The 19,845-nt window shown below is 42.5% G+C and overlaps 2 protein-coding genes across 3 annotated transcripts; one reads left to right on the top strand and one right to left on the bottom strand.

Annotated features, from left to right (window-relative positions):
* Window positions 1-215: 215 nt before the first annotated feature.
* LOC111974584 (E3 ubiquitin-protein ligase ARK2C) lies at window positions 216-9,358 on the bottom strand. Of its 2 annotated transcripts, none has more exons than XM_024002422.2 (8): window positions 9,278-9,358; window positions 4,797-5,112; window positions 4,367-4,498; window positions 4,009-4,138; window positions 3,625-3,729; window positions 3,258-3,353; window positions 2,586-2,689; window positions 216-2,457 (listed from the first exon to the last, which is right to left on the bottom strand). In XM_024002422.2, exons 1-8 carry the CDS (start codon window positions 9,336-9,338, stop codon window positions 2,340-2,342), a joined length of 1,062 nt encoding a protein of 353 aa, XP_023858190.1. In that variant the 5' UTR covers window positions 9,339-9,358; the 3' UTR covers window positions 216-2,339. The 2 variants fall into 2 exon arrangements, with proteins under 2 accessions (XP_023858190.1, XP_023858191.1); XM_024002423.2 differs by having other exon boundaries at window positions 4,367-4,495.
* Window positions 9,359-9,483: 125 nt separating this feature from the next.
* LOC111974583 (ATP synthase subunit alpha, mitochondrial) lies at window positions 9,484-19,389 on the top strand. Its single transcript, XM_024002421.2, has 11 exons — window positions 9,484-9,811; window positions 10,513-10,591; window positions 12,097-12,266; window positions 12,397-12,570; window positions 17,061-17,227; window positions 17,501-17,801; window positions 17,938-18,162; window positions 18,279-18,386; window positions 18,560-18,704; window positions 18,825-18,975; window positions 19,080-19,389. The coding sequence occupies exons 1-11, from the start codon at window positions 9,752-9,754 to the stop codon at window positions 19,156-19,158; spliced, it is 1,659 nt and encodes a 552-aa protein (XP_023858189.1). The 5' UTR covers window positions 9,484-9,751; the 3' UTR covers window positions 19,159-19,389.
* Window positions 19,390-19,845: the final 456 nt, after the last annotated feature.

Raw genomic sequence — 19,845 nt, 5'->3', positions numbered from 1 at the left:
TTTACATGCGAAAACATTTGCACCTAGTCACGGTCTGTCCACTCGATCAAAGCAGGGGGGGGGGGATCTTCGATATGACATTGAATGGAATGTAAATCAAGATCAACAGCACCACGTTGGCTAGAGACAGCTCACATTACACCCTTCCAAATTACATGTTCTCCTTATGAAAAACACAACTTGCATGCAAAGCATCCCCACCAACCAATGCATAATGAGGTATTATTATTTATTTTTTTACATTGTGTTATTTCTAAATAAATAGATTGATTCAATTGCAAAATCGAGAGAGAAAATACATGAAATATGCCACCACAATAGCTACGGTTAGTAATAAATTATGATTGTTAAATACTTAAGGCATTTCAACTCACAGCATCCTATGTGAAGTAGCAACCCTCCTTGTTTGTCTGTCTAGTTTTTTTGGATGGAGGGTTTGGACAAAGGTAAATAAAAAACGCAACACAGTCAAGTCAACCTCCAAAAGTACACAAGGAAGCATGAAGATACGTGTAACCGAACACAGACGCATAAGCTAGAACAAGGAGACCCCACACCACCAAATCTACTTCAGGCAACCCCATATTTTAGTGCATTTACAAAACACAAGCTACATTAATAAATATGTTTTTTTTTTTTTGCAGCATTGGAGCCATGTCTTCAAAATTGTAAAAAAATGGACAAGGACTTGGCTTTACTTGGTCCAATGTCCAAATTGGCATGAGCGCTCAAAACAAATTGATAGTAAGAAAACCAAAATGAAGAAAACAAATTAAACAAATCAAAAAAATGTAAATAGTAAGAATAATTGTTTGGTATTTTCAAACGAATGGCTTTTTCTCCCTTTAACCCTCGTTCAAGTGAACTACACCAACATGATTCATGCACGATATAGAGAAAACAGCTTCCATCACTGATCCGTTTACAGTGGTTCTAGCAATACCATACACAACTACCATCATGGGGGACCATCTTACACATTCTAGGACACAGAACAAAGGCCAACTAGTTGGATATATCCCAGGAACACCAGCTGTATTCCTGTATCGAACAACGGGAGCAACTGAGATTGAAATTAAGGGAACCGAAACAGAGGTTGTTTGCTATGCACTGTATAACTCACATGTGCTTGTTCTGTAGGCAATAAGGTACTGGTATATGTTAGAAAAGGATTACATTGTATTCCGTCTAAAGACAAGACACAGACACTGCATCCCCAGCCTTTAAGATCGTGCTGTGGACGAGGCTGTGAGTAGAAATTGCCCATAAGCTCAGTTCTTGAAATCAGCTTACCCCTGCCCCCAATCCTAATCTTAATCATTAGGAGAGGAGACGCAGCAGTGACCAAAGATCAGCGTCTAGGGGAAACTTCATCCTGCTCCGTGGATGAGTAAGAGAGTCATACTGTTTATGGTTCACATGCAGAGAGACTGCAGACTTTCTACTGCTCCACAATCACAAGACAGCCCAAGCCTGCCATAGAGCATGCATATCTGGGACCTCTGTTCTAGACTATAGAGGCCCCACTACAGCACAATACAGACCACTGAAGCCATGCCTGGTTAGCATCTCTAGCATCCACTGTGATGGCGGAGACTCTACTGTACTGGAAACCCACAGAATGTTTGGCCTTTGTACATAGCTAGCACTTCCTCATTGCCTGTACGCCTATTCCCCTTTGTTAAATAGGAGTATTTTCCCCCACCTTATTTCTCAAAGTGGGATTTTTGCTTGCTACACAACACGGTCACTCTGTTGTAAATACTGGCGATCAATTACAAGACTACTACACTCCATTACACCATAAGCATTAGGCCACAGAAGCTCATTTCAAGAAACATCCCCTTACTGATTTCATATCTTGTCATGTTTTGCACAGATGTGCTGTAGTTAGAGCTCAGCGTTTGGGTTTCATCACACGGAGGAAGACCAATACACATCAGCGGTCGAACATAGGCCTATATATAAACCCTCAGCAACACAATACACACACATGCTAGGGGGTTTGATAGAGAATCATCTTTGAGTAGGTGTATGGAGAAGCGAATGCTACTGTGCACAACCCGATGGAGACTCATCAAGCCCCAGCACCTGTCTATATATTCTGCCACCCTTCTGCCTCTCTCCATCCATCGGCCTGTTTTATTTCTCTATTGTTTGATCAGTGTGGTTTCTTAATCCCTCCCTCCCCCGCTCCCTCGTCCCCTTCCATTCATTGTCTTCTTCGACTGGCTCAGAAGGCAGGCTCATAAGTGATGCGGGTGGGAAGGGGGACGTTTGGCAGCGCTCCTCCTAGGGATGCTATGGGTTATTACAGGAAGGGGCAGGGAGAGGAGGCATCAGCTGTCTGGTGTCAACTGGGTCTCAATGTCCACCCGGCATATGGGGCATTTCCTACTGGTGGCCAGCCATTGGTCTACACACGCCTGGTGGAAGAGGTGCATGCAGGGTAATCTCCTGTTGGTGGAGGAAGATGTCGAAGAGCGTTAATACGAATGACCATAGATACACAGAGATCTGCAAACTGTACTATGTGTTGGCACCAAACCTTCCATGACATTCATTAGCATTTTGACTAGACCCACCTGACATCCTCTCTATCCTCCAGCATTGATAGACAGATAGTACATTTCTCATCTGTATCCAGTTCCTCGTCCTCCAGCCCTAGCTTCAGGTCCTGGGGTATTCTCTGAAAAATAGAATATACAACAACAGCGACAATTCCCATTAGCAATGTATCTCTCATTTTCATTCGCAAAGTATTGATAGTTCACATGAAAATAGTTATGGTTGAAGTCCTCATAATGTAGTTCTGATATATGACTAACGGCTGTCCTGAAAAACCCTGTTTAGAACCATCGTCCTAACACGGCATACAGTACGCTGCAGAAGACACAATTTAAAAAGTGTCTTTCGGGTTCCTGTCTAATTGGATCATTCAAATGTAATGCTTATGATTCTTTCACAAACTGTACAGTAGAATCAAATCAGACTTGCACAGCTTTATAATAATTGGTCCTTTCACCTACAAGATGAGTCATCCTTGGTCTTAAATCGGGTACACTCCGGACCAGATAGTCTGAATAAGTCTGTTTGGAGTGGAAGCAGACAGTATTCTTCGCAGAGATAATGTGGCTAACAATAACCTAAAATGAGATGGTAATGTTCGTCTGTGTCATTCTACTCTATGGTACTCTATTATATTTACTACCGCAGTACATCCGTTACCAACACAACTTATGAGGGCATAGTCTTACCTTCCTATATTTGTGAGGGAAGGTGAACCTTTCAATAGTGGTCTGGATGGCCCCTCGGTTCACACTGCCCAACCTGTCCTCCAGCTGCAGTAGCTCCTACAGGCAACATATGGGGAAAGACCATTAACTATCTTCTTTCAGTACGATAAAAAGAACAAAACAAAATAAAACTATGTTTGTTTTGGATTCGGAAGCATCTGGAGCACAGAACTAGCGGAAATTAGAAGATCAGTCCCACATGAGGCTGTCCACAGCATTGGTCACACAGAGGCAGGGACGGATGTGTGAGAGGTGAGAGTGTATGTGTGACGGGGTGATAGTGTGACGGGGTTGATGGGACTTGGCCGTGTGACTGGGATGACTGTACCTCGTAGCTCTCTCTCACAGCGGATGCATGGCGGGAGGGGTTGAGGCCCTGCAGGGCCAGCAGGTGTAACTGAGGATACGGGTAGTTTCTGATCTCATGGACAACCTAGAGAGAACATACAGAGAGACAGTAAGGGAGTAATCTGGATACATTCTCCTCAACTCATCTCTGAGAAAACATCTTTGCATTTCATACTGCTTCCTGCCTGCCATCCCTGAATCCTGTCTATCCAATGATCTATGGTGTGAATACCAAATCAAACACTCCAGGTGGTTTAGCCAATATGGACACCAGCAGCGCAGATCATGAAACGTCACTTTAAAAATGGGTCTGTCCATTCTGATCATTTAAATTCCATGACAAAAATTGTTGTGATGTCCTCACCACTTGGGTGGAGGTGCTGTTCCTGGGGAAGTGATGCATCCGGGGAGAGGTCAGGTAGTGTTGAAAGTGCTGGGGAAGTGGGCGGACGTGGTATTGGTTGGGGGGCAGCCCCGCGTCCACACTCAGGTCCCTGACCAACCACACAGGACAGGAGGAAAGAAGAGAGAAGAACCAATTAAACACTGGGCCCATTTCACAGACCGATCAACAATTCAACATTGATTGTCATTGGATTACATCATGCCTGTGGGAGGGGACTCAAATTTGAAATGAAGATTATCCATTGTTCAGGAGTAATGTATTAGACTTAACTATGAAGCCACACTATTGTATGAGCACAAGCTAGTGTGTTATTTACCAGTCTGTGCCTTCGGCCAGGTAGCGAGGCTGCTGGCCAACAGGCTGTGGGGGGACATGGAGGGCAGGAACAAACTCGTACCCCAGCCGCAGTCTGTGGGGCTGGTGGGGCATTCTCTCTGGGGTGCGTCTGCTGACACAGGACAACCAAAAGTTTCTGTACACGTTAAATTCCTTGCAATCTGTTGTGTGGTTCCACAGACGCCATGGAAATCTGGACTCAACTTAAAAGCACTTTTGAAGTATGAAAACACATGCCAAACTTTGGGGTTAACTACTCCTTTACCAGGGGCACATTATTAAACTGTACAGATTTTGGGGGTTGCATCAAAATATAGCTGTTCGTACAGAACATGACATTTCTAAAGCTTATGGAGGTTCCCTAGTTAATACAGTAGTGGCGTGCATAGCCAGAAACCAAGTCCCCATACCTTGAAGGTGGCATGATGCGGCGGTTCTGGGCTTCTAGGATCTGCTGTTGGAGGAGGTATTGCTGGTGTAAGGCCTGAGGTAGGAAAGTGGGGACCAAGAGGTCCTGGAACTGGGGTGTGGGGGGTAAGGGGTTGAGGGGCGAGTGGAGCTGGGGAGGATGCTGGTGGCCAGAGGGAGCCAGGTGGGGGTTTATGCCCGACTGGGGCTGACCTGGGTGGGGCATGGGGAAGTCAATGGGCAGCGGGGCATGGGGGCCTAGCTGGAAGTGCCGGCAAGAGGTAGCATGGCTATGCTGCTGCCGGTTAAAGAGGGATCCTGTGGAAACATCAAGAGGGAGTTAGACACCTGAGAGAGAAACGGTAGGTTAGAATAAATTGTGTATGAGATGTGGAGTGTTTGTTTGTGTGATGTAATTGTGTTTCTGTAGGATGATCTTTACAAAAGCCCCAAATCTTACCTATGGTGAAGCAACACATTCAATCTGCATGGAAAATGTTAATTTTTCCAAACATGAATGGTCTTTTATGGCATCATGTCACATTTGACCCTCTGTTTGGAACCTCACCTCTGGACATCTGACTCTTCGGCAATGGGCGCAGCCAGGACTGTGCATTTAAATTGTGTATTCAAGTGGTTTCCAAATTAGGCTGTGTAATATATGAGAACGACCTTGAATCCATTTGATAGAAGTGCACAACTGCTGTCAGAAGTGTTTCTAGATCTACTGTGTGACATTCTGCTGATCAACCACTAATCCACAGGACAAAAAAAACAGAACATCTATCCCTAAGAGTTTTTTATTGTAATATAACTGTTTCTCCATTATAAATCACTGAGGATTTTACCAATGTGATGACTGCTGTGAGTGAGTCCTTTTTCTGAGAACGTTCTCACCTGTTGAACTGTGGGTAAAACAAGGCTATATTATATAGTACAACACTGTGAATGTTTATGTTGGGCTCCCGAGTGGCACAGCGGTCTAAGGCACTTCATCTCAGTGCTAGAGGCGTCACTACAGACCCTGGTTTGATTCCAGGCTGTATCACAACCTGCTGTGATTGGGAGTCCCGTAGGGCGGCGCACAATTGGCCCGGCGTCGTTAGGGTTTGGCCGGGGCATGCCGTCATTGTAAATAAGAATATGTTCTTAACTGACTTGCCCAGTTAAATAAAGGCTAAACGAAAATAAGTGTATCACTACCCATATGTCTCTATCAGCAAAATGTTAAGGCTTTATAGGCCTAGGCTACATAAAGCCTACAACGTATTTGTCTATCTCCCACCAGAAATCAGTATCGATTTACATACTGCCTATGGCTCTTTCTATCACTCAGACACAGAGTGCTACCCGAAGCTTTCCCATATGTAGATTCCTTGGTTCAGGGGAAATAGCTTGAATGCATTGCATGCCATCTCAGTACTTTTTCCCCTCTTCTTAACCACAGCTATTTGGCAGCTGAAGAGAACAGGCTGCTGTTGAGGCTCGAGAGGGAGAACCAGATGCTACCAATGTACTACAGTGCACTGTCTTGGTTTTAATACTGTGTGTGTGTGTGTGTGTATGTATATATATATATATATATATGGATAGGCAGGGCTGACAATTCTAATGGAAATAACATTGATTGTGAGAAGGAATGGCTTTCAATTTACGTGAAGTAGGCCTAGGCTACATTGTGACATTGATGCCAATATGACAAAATATATTTGAAAGGGGAGAACACACAATTCATAGGACAATACTTCATAGTCTGTGATATGTTCTCCATGGCGGCAAAATTTAGTTTGGACTCGAGCAGCAAGAGAAGTCATGGAAAAAGACCATCAAATTAAATCTATCCACTGAGATATATGCAGCCTAGCACCAACATTTTGGGGCGAACCTACATCGAGTCCTTTGTGTCACCTTCAGTTGCTAGGCTCTTTTTTAATATGAACATACTAAAGTGTTTGTGGAAGAGTGGATAACACATTCAGATGAAAACAGGTGAAACCCCTACAGTTGAGAAATAGGCAAATGTCTACATTGCATTTGGATCATTAAGTTGGAGTAGATTTGAAGGTGCAGTGCTACGATATGCCTAGGAAAATAGTCATGAGTCTAATCTTGACAACTTTCAGAAACATCCGATTGTGGTGGTGGGTTTTTAAAATATCACATTCAGCTCATAACCAGTCACTAATGAATGAGAATGAGTTAGGCCTGCTAAATTAGCATTTGATCCAAGGATCAGAGGCGCACTGCACTTTCAATTGTCTCAGTAGTAGAATCGCCATTAATGACAGGGGATAGACTCATTCAGGCCTTGTGATGAGAAATGCAAGGAAATCGTCTATCTTTGTCACAGCGGGAGAGGTGGGTGGGGTGGAGGTGGGCAGGTAGGGACGAGGGGAGGGATAAAGACAACAAATGGAAATCAGCAAGAAGCACACTGAAGGTTAGGAAAAATACTATATTCTTTATTGGAAAATATTAGTATATGTGGAATTTGTGTTTTGGTTGTTGTAATAATAATAATATAAATACCATGCAACAAAAATAAACAACATAGACTGAAGGCAAGGCTCACCATGCTCCATGAAAGGGTTAAAAAGAACAAAAGCAGCATCCAATGAGCAGACGTGGTTGGCTACAGCACAGTACAGCAGGGTACATCTTTACCACAGAAAAATTACATTGGAATTTACTATTCAATGTAAAAAAAAATAAAAAAAATCATATGAATCATAACATGACCATGCATTGAAAGTACTATTACCAGAACAAAGGGTAAAGAGCGACCACAACCAAACAATAAAAGACGTTATTACTCAACTAGAGGATTTACTGTAGCAGTGCAGGAGATAGGCATCCCTGTGAAATGGATAGCATTTTGCACCTTTGTTAGTGGATCATTAGGAAGTGATTAACCACCAGTGAGTATCTACTACTCATAGAATTAGTTTTTTGCTCCTTCTCAAGAAGAACAAAGTGTTACACAATTCGAGACGGTTATGACAGGTTGTTGGGAAGAGGTACAGTGTACCAGTATTTAATCAATTTTGATGTGTTGTCCATTTTTTATCACTCAGATGACCACACTAGGGATAATCCTAATTGTGTGTGTGTCATAACATAAAAAAGTATAGGTTTTACATGTCATGTAAGAATGCCAATAGGAGCATTTGCTACCATTACTTTACCAAATTTACCAAATTCTGGTCTTCAGTAAAGCAGTGCAGAAATCGAAACAATTGCAAAATGTATCCACTTTACAGGAATTTACAGCATGTTGTATATCAAGACTGGATGGGCGGTACACAATTACATTTATTTGATTCTCTAAAAGAGCTACAAATGGGTTAACAATACAGCTACTTTACAGAAAAAGACAACAGGTGTTAGCAATTTTGTTTTTTTTCACAACAATGAATTGTGGGTGAATGGTACATTCTTGGGGGCGTTTAAACAAAATAATAGCAATGTCTTCTGATGGAAATAGGAAATGAAGAAGGGATTCACAATACAGCTAAATACAGAGAACAGGCCACGCCACACCACACAGCAGCAGATGATCATTAGCTACAGAATGGGGGGGACGACAAAGATCTGATAAATGCAGAATGTAGAGCCAGCCTCGATACTATGAAACAGGAAATAAGAACAGAAATAAAAGCACAATGTGAAATCATTGATGCCAGTGTATGAATTTAGTTTATACGCTACACTGTAGCCTAAATGGTTTATGAAACGGTATGTTTTGGTATTGAATCAACGGGAAATGACTTGTGCAAAATCACCTGGTGGATAGCTTGTTTTAAATATTGGAAAAACATCCTACCTAGCTACGACGTGTTTAAAGAGCTTCCTTAAATTTGAAATATGTAAATTTTGCCTGTTTGTAAACTACTATAGTTGTGATATACAATTGTATAGATTACCGTAGTTAATTGAATTTGTCGCAAAACCCTCTCGGCAAGCAGTAAAGATGATCTCCAAATGACATCATCCTGGGATTAAATAGGTTATCCAGTAACCTAACCTGCAGAGAACGCGCTAGCTAACCTTCAAACATGTTTCACGCATTACTCTCTGTGGTCTGACATTACACCACTGCCATTAATGTTAATTGGTAAAGTATTTATTAAAATGGAACTGACTAGCTAGCTACAATATATAATGTCCAAAAATAGCGAAACGTTTAGCTAGCATTAGCTAAATAGCATTGGTCAACGCGCTAACTAGCTACAGTAGTTAGCTGTCAACAGCTAGCGTTATCTACATCTCGATTTGAGAAAAAAAAAATATATATATATAGGCAAATAGGACCAGACCCATACTACCAAGATGTGTAGTATGGTCTTGCAATTGTTAATCAAATGTAACGCTGGTCAACAACACGTTGGAATGGATTCTAAAGAGATTTGCGAGCAGCTCCAGTGGTATTAAGATGAACATAGCACATGACATGTAAGTGTTAAAGATTAATAAATATAAATACCTCTATTTCTTACTGAGCCAAATACAGGAAGAACCAGATATCCGACATGCACTAAAACCATCCTTGGATCCTTTTCTTGCCGCTGGGTTTTTGAGAGACAAATAGCCCATGCGGATGATCCGTTTCAATATTTCTACATTCAAGCGGATCTAGCAAGCACTGTGCTGGCAGGCAGCTGCTTCGGTGACAAAGCGTCGATGGCTCGGTGTTTTCTGAAGGAACATTTAGGAAATGTAAAGTACCACAAATAGCCACTAGGTTGCGCCATAACCCCTGTAGAATGTTTTTTCAGACAGAGTTATTCATAGATAAGTGAACTCCGCTGCAGTAGATGGCAGTAATGCTTTGAAATTACAGCCTGTCTTCACGGATGACATAAAAAGAAGAAGAAGGGGTTCGTTTTCGGCCATTCGCACACCCTCCAAGTACAGCTAGCTGGTCTTTGCAGGTGGTGGAGGAAAAGTCACATTCGAAATGTTATCTGTGCGAGTTGCAGCGGCTCTGGCCAGGAGCCTGCCCAGACGGGCTGGATTTGTGAGTATTGCATTGATTTGGATATTGAATAGAAGACATTAAGTATTGCACAATTTAAAATGTCAATGTGAATGCAGTGGGTATGTGAAGGGTACATACAGGCCGCCACCTTCACGCGCTCCTCCCAGAACGACATGTCCAAGAAAGGACACGCATGCCACTCGACGTACCTTCTTAATATTTATTTGATAACGTTAATTCGCCAGGTTTACTGTTTTTATAACTCGTTCATTTCACATTTCGTTTGGATTTGCACGTTCAATGCGCTTATGCGCACTTGAACTAACGTCACGGCCCCATGTAAAATGGCTGTGCTAGCAAGCTGACTAGTTTAGCATGCTATCAGCTAGTTAGCTAATTTCTGAAGGTCAGGATCGCTTGACATGCAGAATGCTCCCTAAGCGCGCACACACTACAAGCTTCTGTAAGTATATATTTAGCTGTAGTGTCTAGCCTATGTTTTGAAAATGTCGATTTTCATTTTTTTTTTATTGGTTACTTAGTTGGATTTATATTTTTCATAGGCTAGCTGTCAAAGGAGGACTACTTGCGCGCTAGCTAATAGCTAACGTCACTTGGGCTGACGCCTAGCGCTTATGCCATGTTTTGATTGTAACGTATTCCAGTTTATTGTGCAATTTCTTTGCCGTTCAATTACACTTGTTTTTAACAATAACCGATCATGCTTTCATTAATTGTAGGTCTCCAAGAATGTTGCCGCCGCCTGCGTAGGAGTGAATCACCTCCACACACACAGACCATGTCTTGCTGCGAAGACCGGTAAGTATAGAGAGAATGGGGACTCAAGGAATGACCTTCTGTTCTTGGATCAGAAATCCTGTTTTACCTCAAGTTCCACTTGTTATGAGCAGGGCACATTAGGTTTAGATGACATTTGAAAACAATAACATAATTTTGCTATCTTAATTTGCCCATGTATAAACTGAGATTAGCTATGGTGATATTATATGAACAAAAATGAGAATCGTTCTTATTTGTCACATGCGTCGAGTACAGCAGGTGTAGACCTTACCATGAAATTATTACTTACAAGCCCTTAACCAAAAATGCAATTTGAAGAAAAGTATTTACAAAATAAAGTAAAGCATAAAAGAACAACAATAATGAGGCTATATATGTGCGGGGCTACAGGTTAGTCTGTAATATCTACATGTAGGTGGAGTTAGTGACTATGCATAGATGATAAACCAGCGAGTAGTGCGCACTACCCTCTGTTGCACCTTGCGGTCGGTGGCTGAGCAGTTGCCATACCGGGCGGTGATGCAACCGGTCAGGATAATCTTGACGGTGCAGCTGTGACTTTTTGAGAATCTGAGGACCCATGCCCAATCTTTTCAGTCTCCTGAGAGGGAATAGGTGTTGTCGTGCCCTCTTTACGACTGTTTTGGTGTGCTTGGACCATGAGTTTGTTGATGTGGACACCAAGTAACTTGATGCTCTCAACCTGCTCCACTACAGCCCCATTGATGAGAATGGGGGTGTGCTTGGCCCTCATTTACCTGTAGTCCATGATTTCAAATCAAGTTTATTTTATATAGCCCTTCGTACATCAGCTAATATCGCGAAGTGCTGTACAGAAACCCAGCCTAAAACCCCAAACAGCAAGCAATGCAGGTGTCTTTATCACATTGAGGGAGAGGTTGTTGTCCTGGCACCACACTTCCAGGTCTCTGACCTCCCTATAGGCTGTCTCATCGTTGTTGATGATCAGGCCTACCACTGTTGTGTCGTCAAAACTTAATGATGGTGTTGGAGTAGTGCTTGGCCACGCAGTAATGGGTGAACAGAGTACAGGAGGGGACTAAGCATGCACCCCTGAGGGGCCTCTGTGTTGAGGATCAGCGTGGCAGATGTGGTGTTGTGTATCCTTACCACCTGGGGGTGGCCCGTCAAAGTCCAGGATCCTGTTGCAGAGGGAGGTGTTTAGTCCCAGGGTCCTTAGCTTAGTGATGTGCTATGGTGTTGACTAAAGCTCAGCGTTCGATGTGGGAAAGGGCAGTGTTGAGTACAATAGAGACTGCGTCATCTGTGGATCTGTTTGGGTGGTATGCAAATTGGAGTGGGTCTAGGGCTGTTTAAAGGTCTTTCTCACATAGGCTACGGCGAATGTGATCACTCAGCGTCCGGAACAGCTGCTGCTCCCATGCATGCTTCAGTGTTGCTTGCCTCAAAGCGCGCATAGAAATCATTTAGCTTGTCTGGTAGGCTTGTGTCACTGGGCAGCTCGACCAGTTTTAATGTAAACTTGTGTTTTTTAATTTTAGGCACTGCCGAGGTGTCCTCCATCTTGGAGGAGAAGATCCTGGGTGCTGACACCAGTGCTGATCTGGAAGAGACTGGTCGTGTGCTGTCCATTGGTGACGGTATCGCCAGAGTGTATGGTCTCAGGAATGTTCAGGCTGAGGAGATGGTGGAGTTCTCCTCTGGTCTCAAGGTGCAGATCTAGGAGGAATTTAGTTTATGAATCTTAACTGAACCATTTTAAAACTTAACAGATTAAGCTTTTCTATCTACTGTCGTCAATCAGTATATTTTAACAAAACATCTTCTGTCCTCTTTTCTAGGGTATGTCTCTGAACTTGGAGCCTGACAATGTTGGTGTTGTGGTGTTCGGTAATGACAAGCTGATCAAAGAGGGTGACATTGTGAAGAGAACTGGCGCCATCGTGGACGTGCCAGTGGGTGAGGAGCTGCTGGGTCGTGTGGTGGACGCTCTGGGCAATGCCATCGACGGAAAGGTGAGGGCAGATTTATGTAGTTAACTTATGGCTGCTAACGGGATCGATATGACAACAGCCAGTGAAAGTGCAGGGCGCCAAATTCAAACAACAGAAATCTCATAATTAAAATTCCTCAAACATACATGTGTCTTATACCATTTTAAAGGTAATCTTGTTGTTAATCCCACCAAAGTGTCCAACTTCAAATAGGATTTTCAGCAAAAGCACCACAAACGATTATGTTAGGTCATCGCCAAATCACAGACTAACAGTCATTTTTCCAGCCAAAGACAGGAGTCACAAAAAGCAGAAATAGAGATAAAATGAATCACTAACCTTTGATGATCTTCATCAGATGACACTCATAGGACTTCATGTTACACAATACATATATGTTTTGTTCGATAAAGTTAATATTCATATACAAAAACCTCAGTTTACATTGGCGCCATGTTCAGAAATGCCTCCAAAATATCCAGAGAAATTGCAGAGAGCCACGTCAAAAAACATAAATACTCATCATAAACTTTGAGGAAAGATACATGTTTTACATAGAATTAAAGACACACTTGTTCTTAATGCAACCGCTGTCAGATTTCAAAAAGCATTACTGCAAAACACAATATTCAATCATCTGAAAACAGCGTTCAGCCACAAAAGCAAGCCATACAGTTACTCGCCAAATTGTGCAGTCAACAAAACTCATAAAAAGCATTGTAAATCTTCACTTTGCTGATCTTCGTCGGAATGGACTCCCAGGACTCCCACTTCAACAAGAAATGTTTGTTTTGTTCGGTAATGTCCATTTATGTCCAAATAGCTACTTTTGTTAGCGCGTTTGGTAAACAAATCCAAAGTCACGAAGCGCGTTCACTAAAAGCTGACAATGTCCAAAAGTTCCGTAACAGTCAGTAGAAACATGTCAAACGATGTATTGAATCAATCTTTAGAATATTTTTAACAAATCTTGAATAACGTTCCAACCGGAGAATTACATTGACTTCAGATGAGCGAGGGAACAGAGCTCCCTCATGTGAACGCGCATGGTCAGGTCATGGCAGACCTGACTAATTCCCCTCTCATTCGGCCCCCCTTCACAGACTGACATCTAGTGGAAGCCGTAGGAAGTGCAAACTCATCCATATCTCGCTGTGATTTCAATAGGATCTTGGTTGAAAATCGACCAGCCTCAGAATTTCCACTTCCTGTTTGGATTTTCTCCGGTTTTTGCCTGCCATATGAGTTCTGTTATACTCAGACATCATTCAAACAGTTTTAGAAACTCCAGAGTGTTTTCTATCCAATATGAATAATAATATGCATATATTAGCAACTGGGACTGCGGAGCAGGCAGTTTACTATGGGCACCTCTGTGCACCTTTCATCCAAGCTACTCAATACTGCCCCTGCAGCCATAAGAAGTTAATTGTTATTCATCAAATACTGTTGGTCGTGTACACACATTGCAGATGTTATTGCAGGTGCCACGAAATGCTTACGTTTCTAGCTCCAACAGTGCAGTAATACCTAACAATACACACAAATCGCTAAAATTAAGAGATCAGAAAGAACAATGTCAGTCTGGAATAGATGATTTAGTGCCTTCAGAAAGTATTCACAATATTTCCACATTTTGTTACAGCCTGAATTTTTAAAAATGTACTTTTTTTTTAATGGTCACTTGCCTACAGACAATGCCCCATAATGTCAAATGTTTTACAAATCAATTAAAAATGAAAAGCTGTAATGTCTTGAGTAAATCAGTATTCAACCCCGTTATGGCAAGCCTAAATAAGTTCAGCAGTAAAAAAATCTTTAGTTGCATTGACTCACTCTGTTTGCAATAGTGTTTAACATTATTTTTTACTCTCTCTGTACCCAACACATACAAATATCTGTACATTCACTCAGTCAAGCAGTGAATTTCAAATACTGGTTCAACCACAGACCAGGGAGGTTTTCCAATGCCTCGCAAAGTACACCTCTTGGTCGATTTGGTAAAAATGTAAAAAATAAGTGGACAATGAATATCCCTTTGAGCATGTTGAATGTTTTAATTACTTTGGATGGTGTATTAATACACCTAGTCACAACAAATATACAGCTGTCCTTCCAAACTCATTTGCCAGAGAGGAAGGAAACCACTCGGGGATTTCACAATGAGGCCAATAGTGAGTTTAAAGCATTTAGTTTAATAGCTGTGATAGAACTGTGGATGGATCAACGTTGTAGTTACTCCAATACTAACCTCAATGACAGTGAGAAGAAAATCTGTACAGAATAAATATTCCGAAACATGCTTCCTTTATGCAATAAGGCACTAATTAAAATGGACATGTGGCAAATAAATTAACTTTATATATTTTTTTAATTCTCCCCAATTTTGTGATATTTAATTGGTAGTTAGTTTTGTCCCATCACTGCAACTCTCGTGCGTACTCGGGAGGGGCAACGGTTGAGAACCATGCGCCCTCTGAAACATGACCCCGCCAAGCCGCACTGCTCATTTACCACGGAAGCCAGCCCCACCAATGTGTGAGGAAACACCGTACAGCTGGCGACCAAAGCCAGCGTTCATGCGCCCGGACGCCACAAGGAGTCACTAGAGCTTGATGGGACAAGGACATCCCAGCTGGCCTAACTCGGACGATGCTGGGCCAATTGTGCGCTACCTTATGTCTCCTGGTCGCAGCCGACTGCTACATATCCCGGGATCGAACCCAGATCTGTAGTGCCGGCTCTAACACTGACCAGTGCCTTAGACTGCTGCACCACTTGGGAGGCCCTAACTAAATTAACTTTGTCCTGAAAACAAAGCGTTATGTTTGGGGTAAATCCAACACAGCACTGAGTACCACTCTTGATATTTTCAAGCATGGTGGTGGCTGCATCATTTTATGGGTATGCTTGTCTAGGGAGTTTAATATATATATATATATATATATATATCACACACACAAAAACAACACTGAATAGCGATAAGCACAGGCAAAATCATCCTAGAGGAAAACCTTGTTCAGTCTGCTTTCCACCAGACACTGGGAGACAAATTTACCTTTCAGCAGGACAATAACCTAAAACACAAGGACAAATGTACATGAGTTGTTTACCAAAATGATGTTGAATATTCCTGAGTGGCCTAGTTAGTTTTGACTTAAATCGACTTGAAAATGTATGGCAAGACTTGAAAATAGTTGTCTAGCAATGATCAACAACCGACTTGACAGAGCTTGAAGAATTTAAAAGAAATGTGCAAGCATTGTACCAAGTTTAGACTTAACCAGAGACTGACAGCTGTAATTGCTTCCAAAGATTCTAACTTTAGCTGTGTTTGAATACCCATATCGCTTGTCTACCGGAAGTTGTTGCTGTGTTACTACTTGCTTGTTAGCATAACAAATGACTAGCAAGACATCTTACGACTTCACAATGTCCATTGAGAATGCATAACTATACCCCTAAGAATGACATGAATAATCAAGTCCATACACGTTGGGTGGGTAGTTAAATGGTGTATGGTTAAAATACGGGCAAGTTTGATGTAGTAGCCAACTAACGTTAGGTAGCTAGCTAACTAATTTAATGATATGCTGTTTGTAAGGGAAGCGTAGCTAACAAATTGTCAGCTAACGTGATTTAGCTTATTTGAAAAGTAATTTATTACATTGCTCTATTTAAAAAATAATAATAATAAACATTTGTTAAAGCAATATATTTGTATACGCTTTCCTCGGACTTGGGCTGCAAATTTTCATCCATTTTCTTCCAATCTGAACATGTTAAGCCACGCTCATTTTCTGAAGATTTGCATTATGGACCTTAATAGCACAGAAATGGTGTCCACTGCATGTATACTTTGTATTTTGGCGAATGTAGTATGACATCCAGGAACTTTTGGCATACTATGACCAATAAGCATACTACGTACTCAATTAACGTCACACACAGTGCGGCTAGTATGAGTATTCGAACACAGCTAGTGACCATAGCTATTGACTCAGGGGTGTGAATACTTACGTAAATGAGATTTCTGTATTTAATTTTTTTGTAAATTTGTCAACATTTTTAAACACGTTTTCCCTTTGTGTTTGTGTGTGGATGAGTGATGGTAAAATCTATTTAATGCATTTTGAATTCAGGCAGTAACGCAACAATGTGCAATAGAGGGATATGAATACGTTCTGAAGGCACTGTATGTGTATGGACAGTAAATGAATAGGAAAGGTGTACAGAAGTAGTTGTATAGGATGAGGTAGGAACAGGAAGACCATGTCTGTCCGCGCACTCTTGAAAACATTCATAGTTAAAAACATAACATAACGATTGTTCATTTTAAGAATTCATGGAGATGTATTTTTGTACCCAGACTTCTTGGATGCCACACAACAAAAAGGATCTCCCACCTGATCCTTTCAGATCTAGGGTCCTTGGGTTGCGACTACAGGTTTACTACGGTCTGGGCATATCGGGTCTGATCAGAGTAGAGTTAACCCTTCTTTGTCCCTCAGGGTCCTCTTGGGTCGAGCATCCGTAGGCGTGTGGGTCTGAAGGCCCCTGGCATCATCCCCCGTATCTCTGTGAAGGAGCCCATGCAGACGGGTATCAAGGCCGTGGACAGCCTGGTGCCCATTGGCCGTGGACAGCGTGAGCTGATCATCGGTGACCGGCAGACTGGGTAAACAAATGGCCAGGTGCCATCTATCCCTCAGTCGGGCTATTTGGGGATTACGAATCTGCATGTTCAATGTGTCATAAACAATTGTGAATGTGTTAATGTTCTACTATGCAAGCTTAATTTGCCTTTACCTGGAGAGTAGTAGACAGCACTTCAACCATTTTCTATTGCCTTTCATTCAACTTTAAAGCCATGCAGTTATATTTGTAGTAATTATTTGCTTACTCTGACACTAGAACTGTAATTGAATACAAATTCCCTCTATTCTAACAGCAAAACTGCTATTGCCATTGACACCATTATCAACCAGAAGCGTTTCAACGAAGGCAAAGATGAGAAGAAGAAGCTGTACTGTATCTACGTTGCCATTGGCCAGAAGAGATCCACTGTGGCCCAGCTGGTTAAGAGGCTGACTGACGCTGATGCTATGAAATACACCATTGTGGTGTCTGCTACAGCCTCTGATGCTGCTCCCCTGCAGTACCTGGCCCCATACTCTGGCTGCTCCATGGGAGAGTTCTTCAGAGACAACGGCAAGCACGGCCTCATCATCTACGATGATTTGTCCAAGCAGGTGAGAAGGGGGAAGTCGGGGCTGAGTAGAGTCTTGAGTGTGATGCTGCTTCATGAATAAAAAATTAAAGGGACCAGGCTCTGTTAATCTACCCGTGTTTAACAGCTGTATTCGCATCCCTCCTAAATCCATCCAGGCTGTAGCCTACCGTCAGATGTCCCTGCTGCTGCGTCGTCCCCCTGGTCGCGAGGCCTACCCCGGTGACGTGTTCTACCTACACTCCCGTCTGCTGGAAAGAGCTGCCAAGATGCACGACAACTTCGGAGGCGGCTCCCTGACCGCTCTGCCCGTCATTGAGACCCAGGCCGGAGACGTGTCTGCCTACATCCCTACCAACGTCATCTCCATCACTGATGGACAGGTGGGTGTGGTGTGGAGAGATGTCATTTCATTATTGGCCCCACTTGCCTTTTCCTCCAATCGACTTGTCAAAGTTTAATGTAATCCCTAAACAGAAGTGTGCTCTCTCCCCTGCAGATCTTCTTGGAGACTGAGTTGTTCTACAAAGGTATCCGCCCAGCCATCAACGTGGGTCTGTCTGTGTCCAGAGTTGGATCAGCTGCCCAGACCAAGGCCATGAAGCAGGTGTGACCTGGGGCTCTATAGGGGACTGACATTATACATCAGATAAATGCAGATCAACTTTTTATTTCATTGCAGTTCATCAGTTTACCCCAGAGTATTTTCTCACTTGGAATCAGTCACCTAAATCCATAATACGATTGTGGTCCTTTACTGTGTTCCTTTACTGTGTATAGGTGGCTGGTACCATGAAGTTAGAGTTGGCCCAATACCGTGAGGTGGCTGCCTTTGCCCAGTTCGGCTCTGACCTGGACGCTGCCACCCAGCAGCTGCTCAACAGGGGTGTCCGCCTCACTGAGTTGCTCAAACAAGGACAGTACTGTGAGTGTCACCACCCAGCGTGCTAATAACGTTTAACATTTTGTATGTTGTCAACCAGGGCCACTCCTTAGTTTGGGGAAACGACATGTCTTTTTATTTTACTTTCTCTCCCTCCCCCAGGCCCAATGGCCATTGAGGAGCAGGTGACAGTCATCTACGCCGGTGTCAGAGGTCACTTGGACAAGATGGACCCTTCCAAGATCACCAGGTTTGAGAAGGCCTTCCTTGTACACGTCCTCAGCCAGCACCAGGACCTGCTCACCACCATCAGGTAACAGGACCGTCTGAGTAATCAGTAAAAATCTATGGTTGATGTTAATCATGAATGTTGATATGAATTTAATTTGAAGTAATGAGACTCTTGTTTTATTCCAGGACTGATGGTATGATCTCACCGACAGCTGACGCCAAACTGAAGGAGGTTGTGTTGTCCTTCCTGTCCAGCTTTGAGTAATGAGGGTAACCGCTCCTGATCCTTCAGTGTGCTTACTGTCTGTTGCATTGTCCTAATATTATATGTATGTGAAACACTGAAGGCCAGAACCTCCATGTACAGCTTTCTCCTAAGAAGAAATAAAATTGTACAACCCTAGAGAGCTGTGGTAAAATTTGACTGTTCGTGGTAGACTGTGCCTGTCCAGCAGATTATCCAGTTGAAGGGAATAAAATGTCATGTGAAAAATTATTCCTGCGCTCTGTTCTAATGCAGTTTCTGTTTCAGTTTCTCCCACTGTGGGTCTTTATATACTCAAACTACTCTATATATCTTGTGACTTTGTTCATGAATTTCATGAGTTAAAATAAACTTTGGGTGGTCTCAAAATTACAGGATATCAAAATCGTCACTTTTGCATCACAAGAAACGTAGAACACTCAACCATAAAGCATTTCATTGTTGGGAAGAAATGTATGGCATTGATTGTGTTTAGCAACTGTTGTAATGTCTGTTGGGAAATACCTGTCGCTGTCAGAGCTCAAGTGTCCAGTTTCTGTAAAGCTGGAATGGTGGGTGTAACTCATTTGATATGATGGAAATAACGGTATCCACACTTATTGTAAAACAGACATGATTACGAGAGTTTTATCTAGTACAGCTTCTCACCCATATATCTAGACCAATACGGCCCTTTGCCTTTTGAAA

This window comes from Salvelinus sp. IW2-2015, linkage group LG15 (genome assembly GCF_002910315.2).
Source record: "Salvelinus sp. IW2-2015 linkage group LG15, ASM291031v2, whole genome shotgun sequence".
NCBI classification, from domain to species: Eukaryota; Metazoa; Chordata; class Actinopteri; order Salmoniformes; family Salmonidae; genus Salvelinus; species Salvelinus sp. IW2-2015.
This window is presented reverse-complemented; position numbering and strand designations above follow the sequence as displayed.

Coding starts and splice junctions, on each gene's coding strand:
- LOC111974584 (XM_024002422.2), bottom strand. CDS start 9,338: ATGGTTTTAGTGCATGTCGGATATCTGGTTCTTCCTGTATTTGGCTCA. Junction 5,113..9,277: donor TGGCTCAGTAAGAAATAGAG/GTATTTATATTT, acceptor ATGTTTCCACAG/GATCCCTCTTTAACCGGCAG. Junction 4,499..4,796: donor CGCATCATGCCACCTTCAAG/GTATGGGGACTT, acceptor GTCCTGTGTCAG/CAGACGCACCCCAGAGAGAA.
- LOC111974583 (XM_024002421.2), top strand. CDS start 9,752: ATGTTATCTGTGCGAGTTGCAGCGGCTCTGGCCAGGAGCCTGCCCAGA. Junction 9,812..10,512: donor TGCCCAGACGGGCTGGATTT/GTGAGTATTGCA, acceptor CATTAATTGTAG/GTCTCCAAGAATGTTGCCGC. Junction 12,571..17,060: donor GCAATGCCATCGACGGAAAG/GTGAGGGCAGAT, acceptor TTTGTCCCTCAG/GGTCCTCTTGGGTCGAGCAT.